Source organism: Carassius auratus, chromosome 28 (assembly GCF_003368295.1).
Source record: "Carassius auratus strain Wakin chromosome 28, ASM336829v1, whole genome shotgun sequence".
In the NCBI taxonomy this organism is placed as follows: Eukaryota; Metazoa; Chordata; class Actinopteri; order Cypriniformes; family Cyprinidae; genus Carassius; species Carassius auratus.
In genome coordinates, this window is record NC_039270.1 from 24,220,260 (window position 1) to 24,241,799 (window position 21,540).

The 21,540-nt window shown below is 39.4% G+C and overlaps 2 protein-coding genes across 2 annotated transcripts in view; one reads left to right on the forward strand and one right to left on the reverse strand.

The window, feature by feature from the left end:
- LOC113047289 (deleted in malignant brain tumors 1 protein-like) overlaps positions 1-14,776 on the reverse strand; it is a 77,049-nt gene extending 62,273 nt beyond the window's left edge. The window contains exons 1-6 of the mRNA XM_026208642.1: positions 14,531-14,776; positions 12,360-12,383; positions 11,896-12,210; positions 11,271-11,582; positions 10,869-11,153; positions 4,716-5,036 (exon numbers count right to left, since the gene is read on the reverse strand). Coding sequence (XP_026064427.1) covers positions 4,716-5,036; positions 10,869-11,153; positions 11,271-11,582; positions 11,896-12,210; positions 12,360-12,383; positions 14,531-14,564 — 1,291 coding nt within the window. The 5' untranslated portion in view covers positions 14,565-14,776. The remainder of the gene's footprint in view (positions 1-4,715; positions 5,037-10,868; positions 11,154-11,270; positions 11,583-11,895; positions 12,211-12,359; positions 12,384-14,530) is intronic.
- LOC113047291 (uncharacterized) lies at positions 6,144-7,006 on the forward strand. The gene is made up of 2 exons (XM_026208643.1): positions 6,144-6,622; positions 6,779-7,006. The coding sequence occupies exons 1-2, from the start codon at positions 6,196-6,198 to the stop codon at positions 6,955-6,957; spliced, it is 606 nt and encodes a 201-aa protein (XP_026064428.1). The 5' UTR covers positions 6,144-6,195; the 3' UTR covers positions 6,958-7,006.
- Positions 14,777-21,540: the final 6,764 nt, after the last annotated feature.

Genomic DNA, 21,540 nt, shown 5'->3' on the forward strand with positions numbered 1-21,540 from the left:
GTTCATGATGGTGAGTGGGGGGAGTGCAGGAGGGTTTCTCCTGAAGTCCACGATCATCTCCACTGTTTTGAGTGTGTTAAGCTCCAGGTTGCTGAGAGTGCACCAGACAGCCAGCTCTTTAACCTCCTGTCTGTAAGCAGACTCGTCACCGTCCTGAATGAGGCCGATGAGTATGGTGTCATCTGCAAACTTCAGGAGCTTGACAGAGGGGTCCTTAGATGTGCAATCGTTGGTGTACAGGGAGAAGAGCAGTGGGGAGAGAACGCAGCCTTGGGGAGCTCCGGTGCTGATTGTACGGGTGCTGGATGTGTATTTTCCCAGCCTCACTAGCTGCTGCCTGTCTGTCAGGAAGCTGTTGATCCACTGACAGACGGAGGTGGGCACGGAGAGCTGAGTTAGTTTAGGCAGGAGGAGGTTTGGGATGATCGTGTTAAAGGCCAAGCTGAAGTCCACAAACAGGATCCTCACATAAGTCCCTGGTCTGTCTAGGTGTTGCAGAACATAATGCAGTCCAATGTTTACTGCATCGTCCACAGACCTGTTTGCTCTGTAGGCAAACTGAAGAGGATCCAGCAAGGGTCCAGTGATGTCCTTCAGGTAGGCCAGCACCAGTTTTTCAAATGACTTCATGACCACAGACGTTAGAGCCACAGGCCTGTAGTCATTTAGTCCTGTAATTTTTGATAAGTTTTCTTCTTCAATTATTTTATAATACTAGGGGCCAAACACTAAAGGCATAATATCACATAGTAACTATTTTCAAGTAATTTATCAAGAGAAGGTTCACAGGTCAGTAGTGTCCTGAATTTCTAAACTCTGTAAGATAATTCAGTCTGTTTTTTTTAGTTTCAGTTTGTTTTTTGTTTTATTAAATTCAGTCTTCAAATTGCCCTTACAAAAAATAATTAGTCACTTGAAAATCTTAAATATGAAAATAAGCTCTCAGATCTTGCCCTCTTAGATTTAAGTGTCTAAAGATGGACATTCTAATCAATCATTTGGAAAAGTTATTTGCTCTTTCAGATTGAGTAATGGAGAAAGTTACCTGGCGTCCATTTGGCAAATCTCGGTTCTCTACCCAACAAAACAGACAAACTTCTTCTGCTCTCCTGGACAAATAACACTTTGCTGCTCTGTGTTTCACAGAAACCTGGCTGAATGACGCCATTCCAGACAGCACGCTTAATCTGCCTGGCTTTCAGCTGTTTAGTGCAGTTTGCGACGCAGAATGAACAAGAAAAATTGCTGCTACCACCGATCTGTAACTTTTTTTTTAATGATCTTAATTTTTCTCAAATGTAAATCAAACAGCCATTCACAAACAGGAAGGTGTTTTTTTTTTTTTTTTTTTGAGCAATAGAGATACTCCGAAACGAGCTGATATTTGCCCTCTCCAGCAGTGGCAGATCCAGTCTGGGGTGGCTTAATTATTTCAATATAGAAATTGATTTGACTATAAAGTACTGGACTGTTTTAGTGCCTAAAACACAACTGAATACAATTCATTTGTATAACTGTCATTTAGATAGTTCTGAGTTACATCAAGTAATACTGAGTGAATGACAATTTTTGTATTACGTAGAATCCAGGTATATTAATAAAAGGGCTTACTATAACTGTATTACTCAGTAAGATTTGTTCTGGGTTTCAACACCCCTGAAATCTTGTTCTCTAGCATAGGCCCAGTCATGGATGAGACATGCATTTAACTATAGTCAACCTTCACTGAATTTGTAAACAATCAATGAACTCTGAAAATATCCATGTTTAACATTCTATTAGTTTTCAAATTCATTAAAGCACTTTTGTCACACCTAAACAGATCTCTGTACAAATGAAAATGTTTGTACTTTAAAACAATTAACCAAAAATTATCATATATTTTCCAGTGCAATTAACTGCACTGTGCTCACATTTGGCCTACTTGTGCATTAAACTATAAATAGAAAATAAAAAAAAATTACAGCGCCCTATTGTGATCTCTAATTGCTCGTAGTTTCTATTGTGGTTTTATATAAAGTGAAGGTGCACAGCATATTCTTGTACAATAGAACAGCTGACAGGATATGAAAGTTTGTTTTACTGAAATAATATCTCATACCACAGTTCACTGTTGTTCTACTAAAGCTCATTTGGCAACTGTATGGGATTAGAATCCCGCCAAACGTATTGCAGTCACATATCGAAAAATAATAAGCATAAATAAAATATTTAAAAACACATGTAAAATAATAACGCGCAAAACCGTTATTTTCTTTACATATCAAACAGTGCAGTCATGGATTACACAGAACTGAAACATGAATTAAAAATTTTGCAAATCACAAACAAAATCAGATTTTTTTGTCTGTGCTTATGGTCTTTTCCCCTTTGCTCTTGTTTCCACGTTCTCCACTTGCGTTTCTAAAAGTTGCAGTTTGAGTTTCATGTAAATCAGGGCAGGCTTCAGCGTCACCATTGGCCCGCAAGTTCTAGATTGACAGCTGCTCCTCAAACCAATCAGTTCAAGGGGGAGTTGACATCACTCCAATGTTACAGGTGTGTGAAGATGGATAACCAGCAACAGCAGACAATTCCCGGATGATCTCAGGTAATTAGCCATAAACATTTTGTTAGTGGGTGACAGAAACATTCAATTTTTATATTATGTATATTATAGCAAGCCCTATGTAGTCCGAGTAGGCCGATGTCTAGCCTGTTAACACGTGTCTTGTTAGTTTGGTTTAGTTACAAATCCTTTATATTTTAGGCAGTTGGGCTGCACGATAAAAATCACACGCGATATTTAATTTATCTTGTCAGTAAAGCCGGTTGTGTAATCAGCGATAAATCTCAATCACCTGCGCGCTTTCACATAGAGCAGCATTAGGCACGTTCGACTTGAAGTAGCTGCACAGAATGATTACTGTATGACATTAAAGTACCGCGCGAGCGATAAGAGAGCACACAGATCCAATGCATTCAGATAGCTCAAACTCAATTGTACTTGCCCTGTCTTTATGCTCTTCTCCTGTTTGCTTTAATGTGGCTGGTGAAGGACAGATTGTTAACGGCTGGTCTATGTGGTAATACAGTAGCCTACATCAGCTTTTCATCTTAAAGATGTATGTAGTAATAACTTTACATGTCCGCTCAATCTAATGTTAACCTACAGAAATGTGCGCTACTGAAGTGTGTGTGGAAATTGAACAGCAGCGCACTCACAGCAGGACAGATGGAGGCACCAGTGCTCTCACTTGCTCTTAAAATACTCATTTCTGGTCATACAGATAAAAGTAATAAATCTTTTGAATCCACATACGTTTATTTGTGTGCACTCAGAATATCAACAAAACACTGTGCTTCTGTAAATTAATAATAAAAAAAAAACAAGATGCGGTTTCTGTCGTCTTGGTCATGTGAACTTGAGTGAGAAACTTCATGTATGAAAAATAAATCTATTGAGAGTGCCACTCTCAGAGTGCAATGTCTACGCCCAAATTAAAAAAAAAAAAAAAAAATAGAAAACGTGTGGTAGCATGGATGATTTACATAACGTTTGTGAAATGCACAATGTGCATTGTTTAAGATGGCTTTCAGTTCACTAAAATAAAAACTACATTTTAAATTTTTATTTAACAAAAGTGGGCATGCTGTGATCTGTGCTGTATTTTTTCACTGTAACTTACAGATTCCAACTTAAATAAATAAATAAATACAACATGGGAGTGGGAGAGAACGCGAATTCCGGGAAATGGGGCGGGATTTCCCCCCAGTTTTTTCCGTGGGAATGGGACGGGAGAGATTTGAAAATCCACTCCTGTGTCACCGTCACCCTCTACTTCACACACCTGCCACAGCAGCCACGAGTCGCACTGGACTGATTGGCTAGAGGAGCAGCTGTGTTTTAGAAACGCAAGCGCAGAACGTGTAAACAAGAGCAAAGGGGAAAAAACCACAAGCACACACAAAATAAATAACATATGAGCAGGAAACCTGATTTTGTTTGAGATTTGGAAAAATTTGAATTCATGTTTCAGTTATGTGCAATATAATTTTAAATGCATTTACATTTTTGATTTACGCTTATTATTTTTCGATCCATGACTGCACTGTTTGTTATTTAAAAAAAAAAAAGAATTTGTTTTTCGGTTTTGTGCGTTATTATTTTAGACGTGTTTTTAAATATTTGATCTTTGCTTATTATTTTTCGATCTGTGACTGCAATACATTTAGCGGGATTCTAATCCCATACACCTTTACCTTTTCCACGCTTGTGACTCGCGCCTGGTGCTGAGGGCAAGCTGAAGTGCTCATCTGAAAAGTCTCCCGTTTGTTGTGATCGCAAAAGATACGTCGTTCCGCATCTTAAGTTTTTAATATATACATTTTAACTCATTAAAATGCTAAAAACCGTTAGATTAAAATTTTGCATTAATTATTTTTAATAACTAAGATTTTGATTATTTATTACATTTTATTAAAGATTTTCACAGAATGATTTTGGTAAAATGGCACCTCCCTAATTGTGGCGGCCCTATGCACTGCATACATGTACTGTATATATACAGCATACCCAGTTTTTTAACCCCAGATTAAGGACAGACAATAAGAGCAGCACAGCTGACACTGCAGCACCAATGACAGGAAGCAGGGAGGCTGAGAGAGACACGTGTTTGAGTTAAACTTTCATTACCAGCAGTTCAGCTTGTTTTTAGACTCTTATACATCATTACCTGTGATAGTGATGAGCAGCAGTTCAGAGGCAGATGAACGAAAGGAGCGTGAGGAGACACTGACTTCATAAACACAACTGTAGTTTCCCTCGTGTGAATAATCTGCTTCAGGAAAGAAGAAGGAGGCAGAGTGACTGACAGCTGACTCAGTCCTGGTGAAGTTTGATCCTCTGAACAGGTGAAAAGATCCTCCAGGATACTGAGGGTCAGTGTTACAGATGATAGTGAAACTGTGACCCCTGGTGATCACTGGCCCCTGAAGCCCCACGTGAAACAGTCCATCAGGATCACTGAGGGAAATACTGGGCTGCTGCAAGATCACTAGAAAACGAGAAGAATACATTTATATTGTTTATTTTCTTTAAATAAATAAAAATGGCTTTAATAACTGCATCTTGTTGGGATCAAAATTTTATCCACAGCCATTTTTAGAAATGTTTCAAATGCAAAAAAGTCATTTACAAAATTAGATGACTTATATGTTATTATTGCATGTAATCTACGATGCAGACAATGAGACAAGTCTGAATACACTCTCCCCTACAGTGATAAAAGTGTTACTTAAAGGTGACTTTGAAGTTTTCTTTTACTAAAGTATCTCACATATCTGAGTACACCCTTCACATTTCAGCAACCATTTTAGTATATATATATATATCTTCTCAAGGAACAATAAAATATAAATGAAACCTGTATATATTTTAGAGTAATCAATGTGCTGCTTGTAAAACCTCTATTGCATCTTTTCATTTTGATTTTTGATTAATGGGGTCATATGATGTTGCTAAAAAGAACAATATTTTGTGTATTCGGTATAATGCAATGTGTTTATGCGGTTTAAGATTCAAAATACACATTCATTTCCACACATTTTACATTATTGTTGCTTCTCTCTGCCCAACTTTTCTAAAATGCATCGTTTTTTTTTTTTTACCTCTAGCGTATGACAGAAATATTGTGCCCTTTACCATATTTTGATGCTGTGTCCTGGTGCATCGAGACAAACCCAGTAAAACCCATCATAAACGAGGTATTTGTTGCATCCAGTGGGGACATAATACTGATTATAATGACTGAAACTGTCTTTTTATGTGTTACATATCGCGCCAAGTAAACAAAACATTTCTGCATTTGTGATCGGAGAAACAACACACAACAAGCTATACTCTACACTGCTTAAAACTTGTGTTTGAATCGTCACTGACAAATTCTTTAAATATGAAAACGTACTTACAAGCTTGGAGCCAGAAGTGCCAGACTGTCCTTCCAAAGTTGTTATTGCCCCACTTTATAGTGACAGACACCGGCATTGTAGGCTACTCTCACAGGAAACAGTCCTCATCATCCATAACAAAAAAGCTGCACACATTTTAATATTTGGGTTGAACTGTTGTGGAACAGTGTTGTAAATACAACTTAACCACAAACAAAGTAGTTTTGCTTTCATAACGAAACACAGCGTCTCCCAGTTCTCTAAATCATGTCTTGTCTCCCCTTGAAAGGTCTACCCACGGCCATGGAAACGGATGAGTTAATGTTCAACCACGTCTTCCTGCGTACCTTCTGCCATGGCCACTGGGACTCTTGGAACCAGTTCCTAGGGTGGGCCAAGTACCCACAGGACTCCCTACGACAACCTACCAACAGACTCACTCCATTCCAGTGCATGCTCGGCTACCAACCACCACTCTTCCCATGGTCAGGTGAACCCTCAGACGTCCCATCGATTGACTACTGGTTCCAAGAGAGCGAGAGGGTCTGGGATGCGGCCCACCACCAACTGCAACGGGCCTTACGTAGGCGCAGGCTGACAGCCGACCTATCCGACCGCTCAAATGCCATGGAATACCAACCTGTACAGAAGGTCTGGCTGTCAACCCGTGACATCCACCTGCGCCTACCATGCCGCAAACTAAGTCCCGGATTCATTGGCCCATTCACCATCACCAAGCAGATCAATCCGGTCACTTTCAAGCTCCACCTGCCACATGAGTACCGGATTCACCCCACTTTCCATGTCTCACTACTCAAACCTTACCATCCTTTTGTTTCTCCCTCCACAGAGCCTGGCATAGCCGAAGCCCCCCTTCCTCTCCTCCTTGATGACGGAGTGGCCTACGAGGTTCATGACATCCTGGACTCCCGGCAGCGTGGTGGACAACTTGAGTGGACTGGGAAGGATACGGTCCAGAGGAACGCTCATGGGTCCCATGCAATGACATCCTGGATCGGAACCTACTAGACACCTTCCACTCCAATCACCCCGAAATATTGGCTCCATGAGGAAGAGGACATCCACCACGTTGTCACTCTCCATCCCATGTCGCCCAAATTGCTCCAAACCAGCGCAGTTCGTTTGTGCCCGTTTGTGCCATTAAAACAAACACAGTATCTATTTTCCCTCCGTAGATACATCTAAAATATTTTCGGAGGCTGTGATGTCACTCTCCACCCCAGTTCATCTAAATTGCACAAAACAGGTGTCATTCGTTTGTGCTCGATTTTTGCTGCTGAAATGAACGTCAAACATATTTCTCCTTTTATATAACAAAAATAAACTTTTTACAAACAATGACGTCACTCTCCACCCAATGCAATCTAAATCGTTCCAAACCGGTTTCATTAGTTTTTGCTCGATTTGTGCTGGTGTTTGTCGTTCAAATTTACATTGTATCTATTTCCCGTCCTCAAAAAAATAAAAAAATAAAAAAACGGGTCAGTGATGTCACTCTCCACCCCATACTTTTCAAATCCCTCCAAACCAGTGCCATTCGTTTGTGCGGTTAAAATTAACATTCTATCTATATCCCCTGCTTTATAAATAACAAATATAATTCAGGACAGTGACGTCACTCTCCACCTGATCTAAATTGCACCAAACCGGTGTCTTTCGTTTGTGCTCGATTTGTGCCATTGAAAGAAACACTGCAAATAGATCCCCTCTTAAACATAAAAAAAATTAAGTTCACTTACATATCTGTCCATCCCATATGGTCCAAATCGGTGCAAAGTGTTGACTAGTCCATATGGCAACAATAGGTATTCATAGTGGCCAGTAGGGGTGATAAAAGCTGTCTTCCACTCGTCCCCCTCACGTATCTGGATGAGGTTGTAAGCACTGCGGAGGTCCAACTTGGAATACAGTGGCACCACGGAGATGTTCCAAGGCAGCTGGGATGAAGGGAAGAGGATAACAGAATTTTACAGATATGTTGTTGAGGGCACTGTAATCAATGCAGAGCCGCAAGCCTCCGTCCTTCTTTTCCACGAAGAAGAAGCTTGATGCAGCAGGTAGAGGTTCTGGGGAGAGTTTGCCTGGAACAGGGAATCCAGTAATACAGCCCTGGAAACAGGAGTTGCCCCACTTCAGGACTTCGCCCGTTGTCCATGAGATAAATGGGTTATGCTGCTCCAACCACGGGCGCCCTAGGATGATGTCAGCGGTGAATTCCTCCAGGACCAGCAGATGGATCTCTTCTTTATGAAATAGCACGGTTTGGAGGGTTATCGGACCAACACGGTGACGAATGCATCTTCGACTCAATGGTTTACTGGTTATTGTATGGACCTGGTAGGCTGACAGCATTGCTGTGGTAGTGAGCTTGAGCTGACGGCAGAGGGCGCCGGAGATGAAGTTGCCGGCTGACCCAGAATTGATCAGGGTGGAAATTGGAAGAGAGATGTCAGCGGCAGTAAGTGTCACTATAGTGGTGAGTGGTTTCATTTGATACTTCAGAGGGAGAATGGCACTCACCATGGGACGATGAAGGTGGACGGGGCATACAGAGATGATATGCCCCAGAGATGCACAGTAGAGGCCAGGATTCTGGGCTAGCCGTCTTTGCCGTTCAGCAGCAGGGAGACGGTATGAGTTGACAAGCATGGGCTCGCTAGCTGGTTCTGGGGAGCTGACTGTCTCTGGTCGCCAGAGTGGCGAGTTGGAATACGCCTGGCCCTTGTGCTCTTCGAGGCACCACTGCATATGAGTGGCGAAGAGGATGGACAGTTGAATGAAGCGTTCGAGCTCGATGGTGTCCTCATATGCAGTGAGATGCAACCACACTCGAGGTTCCAATCCCTGATGGTAGGTGGTCAGCAAGGCCTGCTCATTCCATCCGCTAGTGGCCGCAAGAGTCCTGAACTTAAGAGCATATTCATTGACACATTTTCCCTTGTTTTAAATTATAAAGCTTCTCACCAGTAGAAGAATCCAATGCGGGTCTGCCAAAAACTTCTCGGAAATGGTAGATGAAGCTAGAATAAGACTGGATAACAGGGTTATTTTGTGTCCAAATAGAATCGGCCCACTGAAGTGCTTTACCTTGTAGTTGAGATATCAAAAAGGCCACTTTTGATCGTTCAGTGGGGTACAAGTGCGGTTGCATCTCCAGGACCAGCGAGCATTGGCGCAGGAATCCGCTGCAATCCTCCGCTGAACCAGAGAAGGGCGCCAGCTTGGCCATGGGACTGGCATGCACAGCTGTTGAGGAAGTGGTGGTGTTGTCAGCAGAAGTGCTCGCAGGTGATGGGGATGCAGTAAGAGTGGTGAGTGTTCGACGCAAAGCGTCAACAAGGTCCTGGAAGGGGTCCATGAGGCTCATGCTTGTGCCGATCGGTCTTGGTCCGGTCTTCTGTTACGGATAACCAGGACAGGAGGCTGAAAGTATAGTAAACTCAGTTTATTGAGGCACAAGCAGAGGAGCAGGTAGTGTAAGGTGAGTTAATGGTGCTGGAGGTAGTGATGAAGGGATCCGTTGGTGAAGAGTTCTAGACACTGTAGGTAGTGGACACACACACACGCACACAATGGAGACACTGGAGAGAGGTAAGTAGAGAGATCGTTAGTCCTTAGAGTAAGCATGCAGGTTATACCTTTTTGCAAACGAGACCGGACACTGACTGGGTGCGTGTGTTTGGTATTTATAGTGAACTGGCAATTGCAGGTGGATGAGGAGCAGGTGGGAGTGATTAGTACTCAGGTGAGGGAGGGCGCTGGTATTAGTTGGTGATGGAACCTGGTGTGTCTGTTACAACGCCAGTGTACACAGACCCCTTAGACAGGGTATTTATTTGGCTGTGAGGGATAAACCTAGTCTGTACAATGGCACACACCGTGTATAAAAGCCCTACATATACTTTGCATAAGTCACAGGCAACTCACACCTGTTTTTTTATTGTTTCATTAATTACAATAAATTACATCATATAAGGACTAATTGATGACAGGCAATTGCATTTTTTTAAATAATGCACACCCAGGGTGATTTTGGACCCATAAAATCTATTGCCACAAAAATTTTAGAAAAATTATTTTTTACTTTGAAGCTAGAAAGTGCCACTAATACAAAAGCAAAAAATAATAAACTAATGTAATAAAACATTCTCAAGCTTACTGAAGGCAAGTAAACACTCCAAGTATTACTTGCAAGTCAAATAATAAATAAATATTACTCAAAAAATACAAATTAAAGGAAAGTTTATTTTCAGATAGTAGCCAAGTAAGACTTTTAGAAATTAGTAAAAGAAGTAATGTTAAAATAATCTTCACTGTAAACATTAAATATAGATGATTCTTAATAAAATTATTAAGTGATTTAGTCAAGAGCAGTGAGTGATTTTCTCCTTTTCCTTTGTTTGATTAAAATTTATGACACCTGGCGGATGCAGGTTTATGCTGTTGCTTTAAGATCTGATGCATAGATCAAATATTTTACCACATCTGTATTTCTCCCAACTGTTCAAAACCAACAGCATTTACATGAACAAGACAGGCATTTTGACATAAGTTTTAATGTAAGTGAGTAGCAATAACAGAACTTAAGTGAAAGAAGTCAGCATTCGCACACTGACTGAGAGGCGCGTGCTTTCGGTGTGTGCATAGAAACCCGTCGACTTTCAAGTACTGGACAAGACCTAAAAACACATTTGTGATAATGCAGTGACGTTTCCATCAACTGTCCCTGGATTCGGTTGGACTGTGACAGATTTCCAATTCTGAAAGTCTCAAGTACAAGTCAAGTTCAAGTAAAAATAAAGAGCCTGTGACAAGTCCAAGTCCAAAACTGTACTCGAAACCGGACTTGAGTCCAAGTAGGTACTCCAGCTCTACTTAGTAATGCATGCAATCTATGAGACTTAACTGATTGCACTCACCCACAGTGATGATAACAGTGTTGCTCAAAGATGATTTGATGTTGTTTTGGTAGGAGTAACAACAGCTGTAGCTGCCATGATGTGAGACGTCTACATTAACAAGGTTGAAAGTCACACTAGATTCATGTGTCTGGGAGGATATAGATGGTCCGTTTCTGAAGAGCTGGAATTCAGCTTTAGCCTCGCATCTTGGTTTAGGTGTTGTGCAACTGAACTGGATATTTTCTCCAGGAGAAATAGCTGCATGTGTGGAGGTCAGGGAAAGAGTCGGCATCCGCAGCTCACCTGCAAAATAAATGTGTTTTTGTTAAGACATAATGTAATGTAAGCAGGACATTCATAAAGCTTAATAATGCTATTCTCCTAAAAATAATATGTGAAGATGTTAAAGATTTGGCTTACCTGAACAAACAACACCAGCATCTTCACCATGTTTACAGTTATGTGTTCCTAGTCCTCTGTGTGGACATTGTGTGAGGGCTCTTTCACTTCCTGAACATCCAACGTCATCCAGCCAGATCGATCCACTGCCTTGACCAAAGGCAGCGCTAGGAGGAGCACTGATGGCTGATCCACACTGTGTCTGTCTGCACACCACAGCAGTATCATTCATGTCCCAGTGATCATCACACACGGTTCCCCATGTGCCATTATACAGGATCTCCACTCTCCCACAGCATGAATCAGACCCACCGACCAACCTTATGTCTGGTACTTAGAATTAAAAATAAAAGTACAATGTGATAAAAAATGTATTTTTGGCATGTTGTAAGTACTGTATTTCATATGTGTTTGTCATTGTTTATGAGCAAACCATCAAACATGTATAGCCTCTATTATTTTAACAAGTTTTCTTTGCTGTAGTATCCTTTTTTTATTGCAAGCAGCTGGCACATTTTTCAAAATACTTACCTCAAATTTATAGACAACTAAATATGCTGGTAAAAAAATTAACATAAAATATTGCATAAAATATCAAGGTGAACAGCAAAAACTTAATTAAAAAAAAATATGTATGTACTTTTACCTAAGCAGATGACGCCTGCATCTTCACTATGATCACAGTCATGTGTTCCAAAAGAAGGATGTAAACACTTTGTGAGCGATAATTCACTTCCTGAACATCCCACATCATCCAACCAGATCTGACCACTACCCTGGTCAAAATGAGCACTGCCATGTGCACTAACAGCACTTCCACATCCCAGCTGTCTGCACACCACAGCAGCATCATTCATGTCCCAGTCATCATCACACACTGTCCCCCACTGGCCATTATATAGGATCTCAACTCTTCCAGAGCAGTCATTATTACCATTCACCAGTCTGATACTAACATCTCCTAAAAAAATAAAATAACTCCATTATGATACAACTCACATCTTACAACATGCTAAACTTCAGATTAGCCAACACAGTGACTGGTTTTGTCATGATGCAGCTAGAATAATATCTGTTGTAAAAATGAGTGACTAACAGTCTGTTACTCACCAGTTACTGAAGTCAGAGCACTGGCTGTTGAGATGAAAAAAAAAAAAAAAAAAACCTGTGACATTTAAACATTTTACTCTTACAATTAAATATGAATCATCCAATAAAATAGTTCAAATTCAACTGCTTTTTTTCTTAATATTGCATTATTACCTGCTTGTATGTGATGCACACCAGAGAAATACACTGCACAATCTGACTGATTCAGTGTCTTGACCTCTTCTAAATATAGCTTAATTATGGGGCCTAGCACTACAGAAGCAAGCTTCAGACCAACTGCAGGAGTGAGTTATTAAAACCATTATTAAAAGAATATTGTAGGCAAAATTGCTGAAAAATCATAAATACAATCACTAGTAATATGATTTCTTGGCTTATCACTTTTGACCAATAGGTGGTGCTGTTACCAAATTGATGTGATATGGTCAGTGTGAGGTCACGATGTCACATACAAAGTTTTGTGTCAATGTCAAATATTTGCAGAGATACAGCCTCAGATGCAGTTTGGCACTATGCCTAAGATGTTTATCGACATGAAATCCATAACTTAAAAAATGGTGGACAAGAAGATCAGTCAATTGTGGCAAAATTTTATATTTATGTTCTCGGCATGATCCAAGGAATCCATCAACATCAGTCAAATTACAGTCCCAATAGGCTAATTTAAGCAAATTATAAGCATTTTTATAAATTTCATTATAAGTTTTTACCACAAGTTGGCACTGAACCCAAACTTTGGGTATGCTTCTGGGAACCAAAACCATCAGGGCATGGTGTCAATGATGCTTACAGAGTTTTGTAATGATGTCAATCAATGGGTTCATAAATTATAGCATTTTATGACCAAATTCAAAATGGTCGACATTTGGATATCATTCATCTTGGCATGATGCATCATATCTAAAGAATTTGTAAACATTTTTGTGATTACTAATCACTTACATTACTATTCAAAAGTTATAATCAAAAATATGCATTTTTAAAAAAAAAATTTGCGTGTTATTCAAGAACCGTTGGACAAATCAACTTGAATTCCATGATTATTCCAGATAATCTGGTTACATTTTCATGACAACCGGTGCAATGGCCTAGGATGTGTTCAGAAAAAGTAGGTTTTATGAACAATTAAAAATAGTGAAAAAAAACTACATCTTGCTTTTTTTAAATTTTATTTTGGAGTTCATTCAACTCAGCATGAGCAAAGGATTCAGAGAAAGTAATTGTCATTTACTGGTGTATGGTTCAAAAGTTATTACCATAAACATGAGTGCAAATTTGCTATGGTGACTTTTCTCACGGTCCACAATCCGTGTGCCAAATTTCACAATTTCTCTGCAAGCGGTTCTATGGGCTGCCATAGACTTGTGGCAGAAGAAGAAGATCACGCTAACAGTGCATGGCCCCTCATGATTTCAGCTCATTCCAATTCTGTCTGAAGCAGTAACACTGAATCATTTCAGTGTGTACAATAGCAGACATGGGCAGCATTTCCCTAAAGAATCATAAGCGTAGATACCAGTGAGCCTATCAGGGATAGTCAGCCCTGAGCTGTGATGCTGAGAAAGGCCAGCACTGTGATTGTGATAGTGATACTCTCTGACTGTGGTTCTGTGGTCAGCTGTAGCTCAGTTATAGTTCTTCCTCCAAACTTCTAGATGAGCATGAGAAAGTTTATAGGTACTGAATTATGTGTAAACATAATGACTATACATCTGCAATCAGGTGTGAGAAGTTACAGAATATTATTGTTAGAACTATTTTAAATCTTTTTAGTTTACTAAACAGGTCATTTTCATGAAGCAGCTTAAAGTTGTTCAGACCAATAAACCTGTTGGTGAATGTCTTTTAAAAATTCTAAATTATATAAACCCAGACATAACATTTATCAGTTTACTCTCTGGTATTAGCAAATAGTTTCAGTTCAGTTTCAAAAAAAAAAAAAACCTTTTGTAAAAGCTCAGTGAAAGTCTAAAAAATATCAACAATGATAAAAAAGATTGCACAACTAAACATTCACGTTCACAGTCTTTAATTAACTGTTTTAAGGATGAAATATTATTGTGATATTAACATTGCAGTGATATAGGAAGACTATAATCAATTATATTTTCATCTATAACCTCCATCTGTTATGCAAAATAGAAATTACAATAATTAAAAATTGAGTTTACCCAATATCAAAGTGAGAAGAGAAGGTCTTGGCATGGTGATGCTTGGCTTGCTTTTCTTCAAAATGTGCACAAATTAAGATGTTACTTCCTGATAAGTGAGAAGAGCTGATGAAGCTTTGATAAGAACAGAAACACACACACTATGTGTATGTTAGGAACTGATCTGTACATCAGTCTATTTCCCCTAAACTAGACACAACATAAATAGTTTTTTATATAAGTGATAATAATGATGTGACCCTCACTTTTTTTCTCTGGAATGGTTCTGTCACGGTTCATGAGTCAGTGTGCTCATCTTGCTTCTCTGATTGTGTGCGTCTGTTAACTAGCAGCAGCTGCGTTAATGAGCACGAGCTGCAACTCATTTGCGCTGCCTTTAAGTTTGGCTGGCTTCCTGTTCGTTTTGTTGGTTCATTGATTTATCATCTGTGTTTCTTGTCTTTTTGTGCTCTGTTCCTTCAGTTGGATTATTCTCTGGACCTTATTTCTTCGCTCGCCTGAGATTCCTGCGTTGGGTTTGAGATTACTGCTGCTTGAGTGGCCTGGACGTGATTCTTCTGGGGTTATGCCATCGTTTTCCTACGTTATCATTGTTGACTATCTGAGCTACAAATAAACCATTTTTACCTCGCACTTGGATCTCGTGACTCGATCAATGACAGGTTCTGGTTCAGTTCTTAGCCTACACATCCCAGCTCTGCACACCACAGCAGCATCATTCATGTCCCAGCCATCAACACACACTGTCTGGTTCAGGTGTAGCTAACCCTGATCCTGGAGGACTCCCATCCTGTGGTTTAGATCCAACTCTAATCAAACCAGCTAATCTAGATGTTCATGAATTATGTGGATTGCATGAAAACAGCAGACGTGTGTGCTGGAGAAGAGCTGGAACTTAAGTCTTCAGGAAGGGAGCAGGGTTTAGCACTGCTGCTATAACTGACATTAATCAACTCTTTTCAGACGATACTACTCCACCATTATTGTGGGGTAAAATGCATGTTTGTTCATTGAGAAAAAAATTGATTAAACTAATGTGCCAGACTAAATGTTGACTTTTTTCTAAGACACTTCTGTATAACTACTGCATATCAAGTGGTTTCTGCAACAAAAGTGATACTCTTCAACTGTTTGAGACTTAACCATATATGCTCACATGCATAGTATGTATAGATGGGTTTTAAGTTTAGCATTCAATGTGAAATTATGCTGAATTTGTGGTTTTGATTTTTTCTTTTTTAACACAAAGCTGTAAGAAAGATTTTTTCAAAAAAAAGTGTCATTTTGTAGAAGCAAAGATGTTTCATGCAGATGGGAAGCTGTTTGTTTAAACTAAAAGTAATCATTTTACAGCACATAAAAAAATACGTTTTGTCTATTGTGGTAAGATTTTTAAGCATAAATATTTGCAGGCACCCCAATCATAGATAATGCACATTAAGTAAATAATTTGCACAGTATTAATAAGGAGCATATTTCCTTTTTTGTCATCCTTAGTTAGAAAATGATATAACGTATGTGTTTCTTTTTCAGTGAGTATGGCTCAGTATTATTTTATATTGGTAGGGTTTCAGTGGTGCTTCTATATTGACATTACATGCAGGGAGTTTTATGATTTTTTTTTTTGTTGTTGAAATGATGCTCAGTGTGTGATGACTAAAAGCTCTAAAAATACCTCCTCTACCAACCACACAGCCCTTTTTTTAGTTTTAAGAGATCTGTCACCACTCAGTTAAAGATCTGCTGATTCCGCTTATCTGCTCAGTGTTTCACAGCATTACTCACAATCTGTGTACTGCTCTCTGGAGAGTGAACCCCACAGCCCCCCGAAGGTCGTCGCATTAACAGGTGCATTACAATCCACATTACAGTCAGTGGTTAATCTGCTGAATTAATTATTTGGTAGTTTGCTTTTGTATTTCTGTTGGTAATGATTTTCTCTTGGTTTCTAAAAGTGATAACAAAGGGGAAGTCATGGCCTAGTGGTTGGAGAGTATGACTCCTAACTCTAAGGCTGTGGGTTTGAGTCGCGGGCCACCAATACCACGAATTAGGTGCACTTGAGCAAGACACTGAATCCCAAAACTGCTCCCCGAGTGCCACAGCATAAATGGCTGTGTGTTCACGATGTGTGTGTTCACTGATGTGTGTGTGCACTTTGGATGGGTTAAATGCTGAGCATGAAAAGTATGGGTCAACATACTTGGCTGTATGTCACACCACTTTTAACAAAATATCCACGTTTTTAGAAATAGAATGTCTAATTAAATTATTGTACCCAATCAGGTCTAATATAAATAACAAAAAATTTACTGTTGTTGGCAGTAATCTATATCATCCTATTTTATTAAAACCATATCAAGAGTAGGCCTATAAATAGGTACAAAGAATAATATAAATGTTCTAAATTATTTGTTTCTTAGTATATAATATAGATTTATGCTGTGAAATGTTCAATTAAATATCTAATACTTATAAGAGAGAGCGGGGGGAGAGAGTATTCCTGTGATTTTAAATGATCAGAATGTATCTATGAAAAAAGGTTCTAAAACATGTCTTCTTATATCAAAAAAAGTGTTCCAATGGCTCAGTTTGCCCTGGGAGTCGAGTCAGTAGGATGGTGTAAAATTACCATCTGACCGAATCTGATTCAAACCCTTAAAGAAATTATTTAATTTTATTTTATTGTATTTCTAATTTAATAATTTCCTTTTACAAACAGTTATATTTATTTTCATAAAGTGAACCTTAACAATATAAAACAAACCAAATTAATTTTAAATTTTAGTATTTAATTGTTTCCATTTTTGAAACAATAAGTTGAACACCAAAGTTGTAGCCTTCCTGAAAACAGACTAAACAGAGAGTTTGTTGGCCATTAATGACTACAGGTGGAAAGATATATATGATTATTATGTGATGAAAAGCATTTTCTGGTTCTTATTAAGGGTTTGGTGCACTTAAACACTGTCCCTATCAAAATAAACTCAAATAATTGTAACTGCAACAAAACACAAGTTATAACACTCCCTCATAACACATGACAGTAAAATTGTACAGTTGCCAAGAAACGGGATGGGACAACTTCCCACTGGCACAACTTACCCCACTCTCCTTGACCCCTACTTCCATTGAAGATGAGGCAGAAGCAGGCTCAGAGAGTGAGGGAGAGCCCACTCTTATCAAAACATCTACAGTGAAGTCTGAAATGATTACAGAGCATGCTGCCTTCAATTATAATTTTATATTTCAGGGTTGGCAAACTCTGGTTCTGGAAAACTGCAGCCCTGCAGAGTTTAGATCCAACCCTAATTAAAACCAGAGACAGTTTATAAGAGACACCTCACTTCCTCAATCCTCAATACAACTATATAAGGAAAACCCGTAACGGCAAAGATGGCGGTTGTATGTACAAGATTCACGCTGGAAAGCCAATCATTTACTTTAAACAATCAAGCCGGGAAACATTTAAGCCTATCGTCTGGTTCAAATGTAAATGTTCACTTACTCTCATACAAATAAATAAATCACTGCATTTAAATTGACTCACGACATAGCTCTCCATTCACTCTAGTATAGTCTCTTGCCAAGTTCACTTGTGCCAGCTCTCGCTAGTCTGTTATCAATCTCGAATTACATAGGCCTTTACTACAGAACCCCAACAGTCTTTTTTAAAGACTAAACCCACAAACATTCTTTTTAAAGATTATATCAAATCTCAGCCCTAGCCAGTAATTTTTTTACCTACACTTAGCTAAAACTACCCACGCGACTAAGACACACACAGACACAGACACACACACACGAGGACTACAATCATTTAGTATTAAAATAAAATCTGAATTGTCTGCAAAATAATTATTTTGTTAATTAAAGATCGTGCCTAAGTCCCGACTGATTAGCCCCTGATACGTCTCTCAACATAGCCACACAGTTACATATTGCCTAAACTTTATTGAAAACACATAACAAAAATTTAGAAATTTCTTGTGAGGACCAACAAGCCAACCGACGCACCACTAGCTGCAAAAAGCTTACGATGAAGCATACCTGCAGTTTGGGTTTACAGTCACGGATGATCTGAGACCTCAGTGTGTCGTGTGTGCTGAGGTGCTGGCAAACGACAGTATGAAGCCCTGCAAATTAAAAAGGCACCTCGAAACAAAGCATGCTGGCATTAAAAATAAACCGGACGAATATTTTAAAAGAAAGCTTGATGGCCTCCATCAGCAACAGGCAACCATTTCAGTGCACAGCACTGTGTCTAAACAGTGTTTGGAGGCATCATATGTAGTGGCCAAAAGAATTGGTAAACTGGGTAAACCGCATACAATCACCGAGACTCTCATTTTGCCGGCAGCGCAAGACGTGCAGAATAATGATAGTCGATAGTGCAGCAGCTAAACTTGGTGCAATACCCCTGTCCAATGACACAGTCGCTAGGAGAACTGTAGACACGTCCAATGATATCAGAGAGCAACTGATAGAGTTTGTAAAAAAGAGTCCTTACTATGCGCTGCAGCTGGACGAATCGACTGATATTGCTGGGCAGGCACAGCTTCTCACTTATGTCAGGTATCTGCGGGACAAGGCGATTGAGGAGGATGTCCTGTTTTGCCGACCTCTTCAGTCACACACTACAGGAGAAGCCATTTTCAATGTCCTTGATATTTTTATCCGTGAAAATGGTTTGGCTAGGGACCGATGCGTTGGCCTATGCACGGATGGTGCGCAGGCAATGACGGGGCGTGAGCGTGGCCTAGCTGCTCGCGTTCAGCAAGTAGCTCCACTTGTGAAATGGACACATTGCATGGTCCATCGCGAAGCACTAGCTGCTAAAAAAATGCCAGTTCTCTTTGACTCCGTGCTGAACCAGTCCGTGAAAATGATAAATCTCATCAAATCACGGCCGCTAAACTCTCGCTTGTTTGGGGTCCTCTGCCAGGAGATGGGGTCAGGGCATGAACAGCTGCTCCTGCACACTGAAGTTCGCTGGCTCTCCAGGGGTCGGGTGTTACAGCGGTTGTATGAGCTGCGAGAGGAGGTGAAGTTTTTGACAGAAATCAAATCAGATCAAAGTGCACGCCTTCACACAAAAACTCAGCCTCGCAGACTTTATCACTGATGCAGGCACGTCACACGATTTCTCCTCCCTATTTCAATCAGCGTCTGAGCACTTGTCAGCAATGAGAAAACAATTTGTGACATACTTTAAAGAGGATTATTGCTCTTTTGCGAGGGTTCGAGATCCGTTTGTGTGCACAGCAAACGAGCTATCAATCGATATGCAGGAACAGCTTATTGAGCTGAAGAGTGACAGTAGACTGAAGGAACTCTTCAGCTCCTGCCCGCTTTCGTCATTCTGGGCAGCATTGATGCAGGAATACCCTCAACTCTGTGACGTTGCCTTGAAGATTCTCCTTCCTTTCGCGTCGACATATTTGTGTGAGGCATGATTCTCAAAAATGACTGCACTGAAAACGAAATACCGCAATTGTGCACAAATTGAGGATGATTTGAGGCTATGTTTATCAAACATTGAGCCAAGAATTGAGGATCTTTGCAAGGCAAAGCAGGCTCAGGTCTCACATTAACATCACCTACCTGCAAGCTTCTGTAAAAAATGCAGATGATGCCTACTATTAGGCCTAGTAATAATTATAATAAAGCATAAATTAATATCAGAGGTCTGGAGCAACTCCCAATTATAGCAATAGCCTAGTTATGATAATAGGCCTACTGATGATGATAATAATAATAATAATAATAATAATAATAATAATAATAAATATAAACCATGTAACCTCATATAATTATATAGCAAAAGCCTAGTAATGATAACAGGCCAACTGATGATAATAATAATAATAACAACAGTAAACCATGTAATAATTATATATCAATAGCCTAGTAATGATAATAGGCCTACTGATGATAATAATAATAATAATTATTATAACAACAATAAAGCATGTAACTTCATATAATTATATAGCAATAGCCTAGTAATGATGATAGGCCTACTACTACTCCTAATAATAATAATAATAATAATGCCTCCTAGCTCACATTAGAAGTCTGGTGCTACTGCCAATTATAACAACAGCCTAGTAATGATAATGCACACACAATTTTTTTTTAAGCTTTCAGTGCATACATAAATACAACAACAGCAAGGCATATAATGCAAAAATAAAAATAAATGAGCATAAATGAATAAGTATAAGACAGTATAAAACAAAATAGCCAAAGCCTCAAGCATCACACTGAAATCGGTAATAAATCTGATTTTAAAAAAAATAAGAAAAAAAAAATTTGAACAACATAATAGAACCCATATTAAAGAAAAATAAATAACTGAAAGGATTAAACTGGTCCCTCTTTTTTGGCATGTTATATAGTCAGCATGAATTATCTAACTAGTTATGTTTTGTATAACTAGCATGAACACACACACACACACACACACACACACACACACTATGCTGATCATATTTTTATTTTTATTTTTATTTTATGAGAGATTTGCATTCAGAAATGCAAGTTGCCTTACTTTCGATCGAGGGGCTGATGATCATTAAAATGATTTCAAATGCGCTAATCACTCCGCCCCAAGTAGCCACTCCGCCCAAGTAACGTTAGCTGTGCTCCTACGCCTAGTGAGAATATAGTTCCCAGTATTTACACGATTAAAAATGGCCTCTGTCTCATGTAGACTTGTTATTTGTACACGCTGTGACTATACAGATCACAACATGTAAATAGGAAAATGTTTGCATTATTTTGTCACTTATTGGGATTACTATGCTAACAGTATCCATTTACATCCAGTCTTTGTGCTAAGCTAGGCTAGTGGTGGGTGCGTCAAATAACACTTACAGAACGCACAGAAATGAAAAAGGTATGTATGGACTTATCTAACTCTGGGGGATACTGTGAATAAGCTAAAGTCCCAAAAAGTCGGAGTGTTCCTTTAAACTCACTCCTGTGTTTCCCTAGGTTCCCGAACG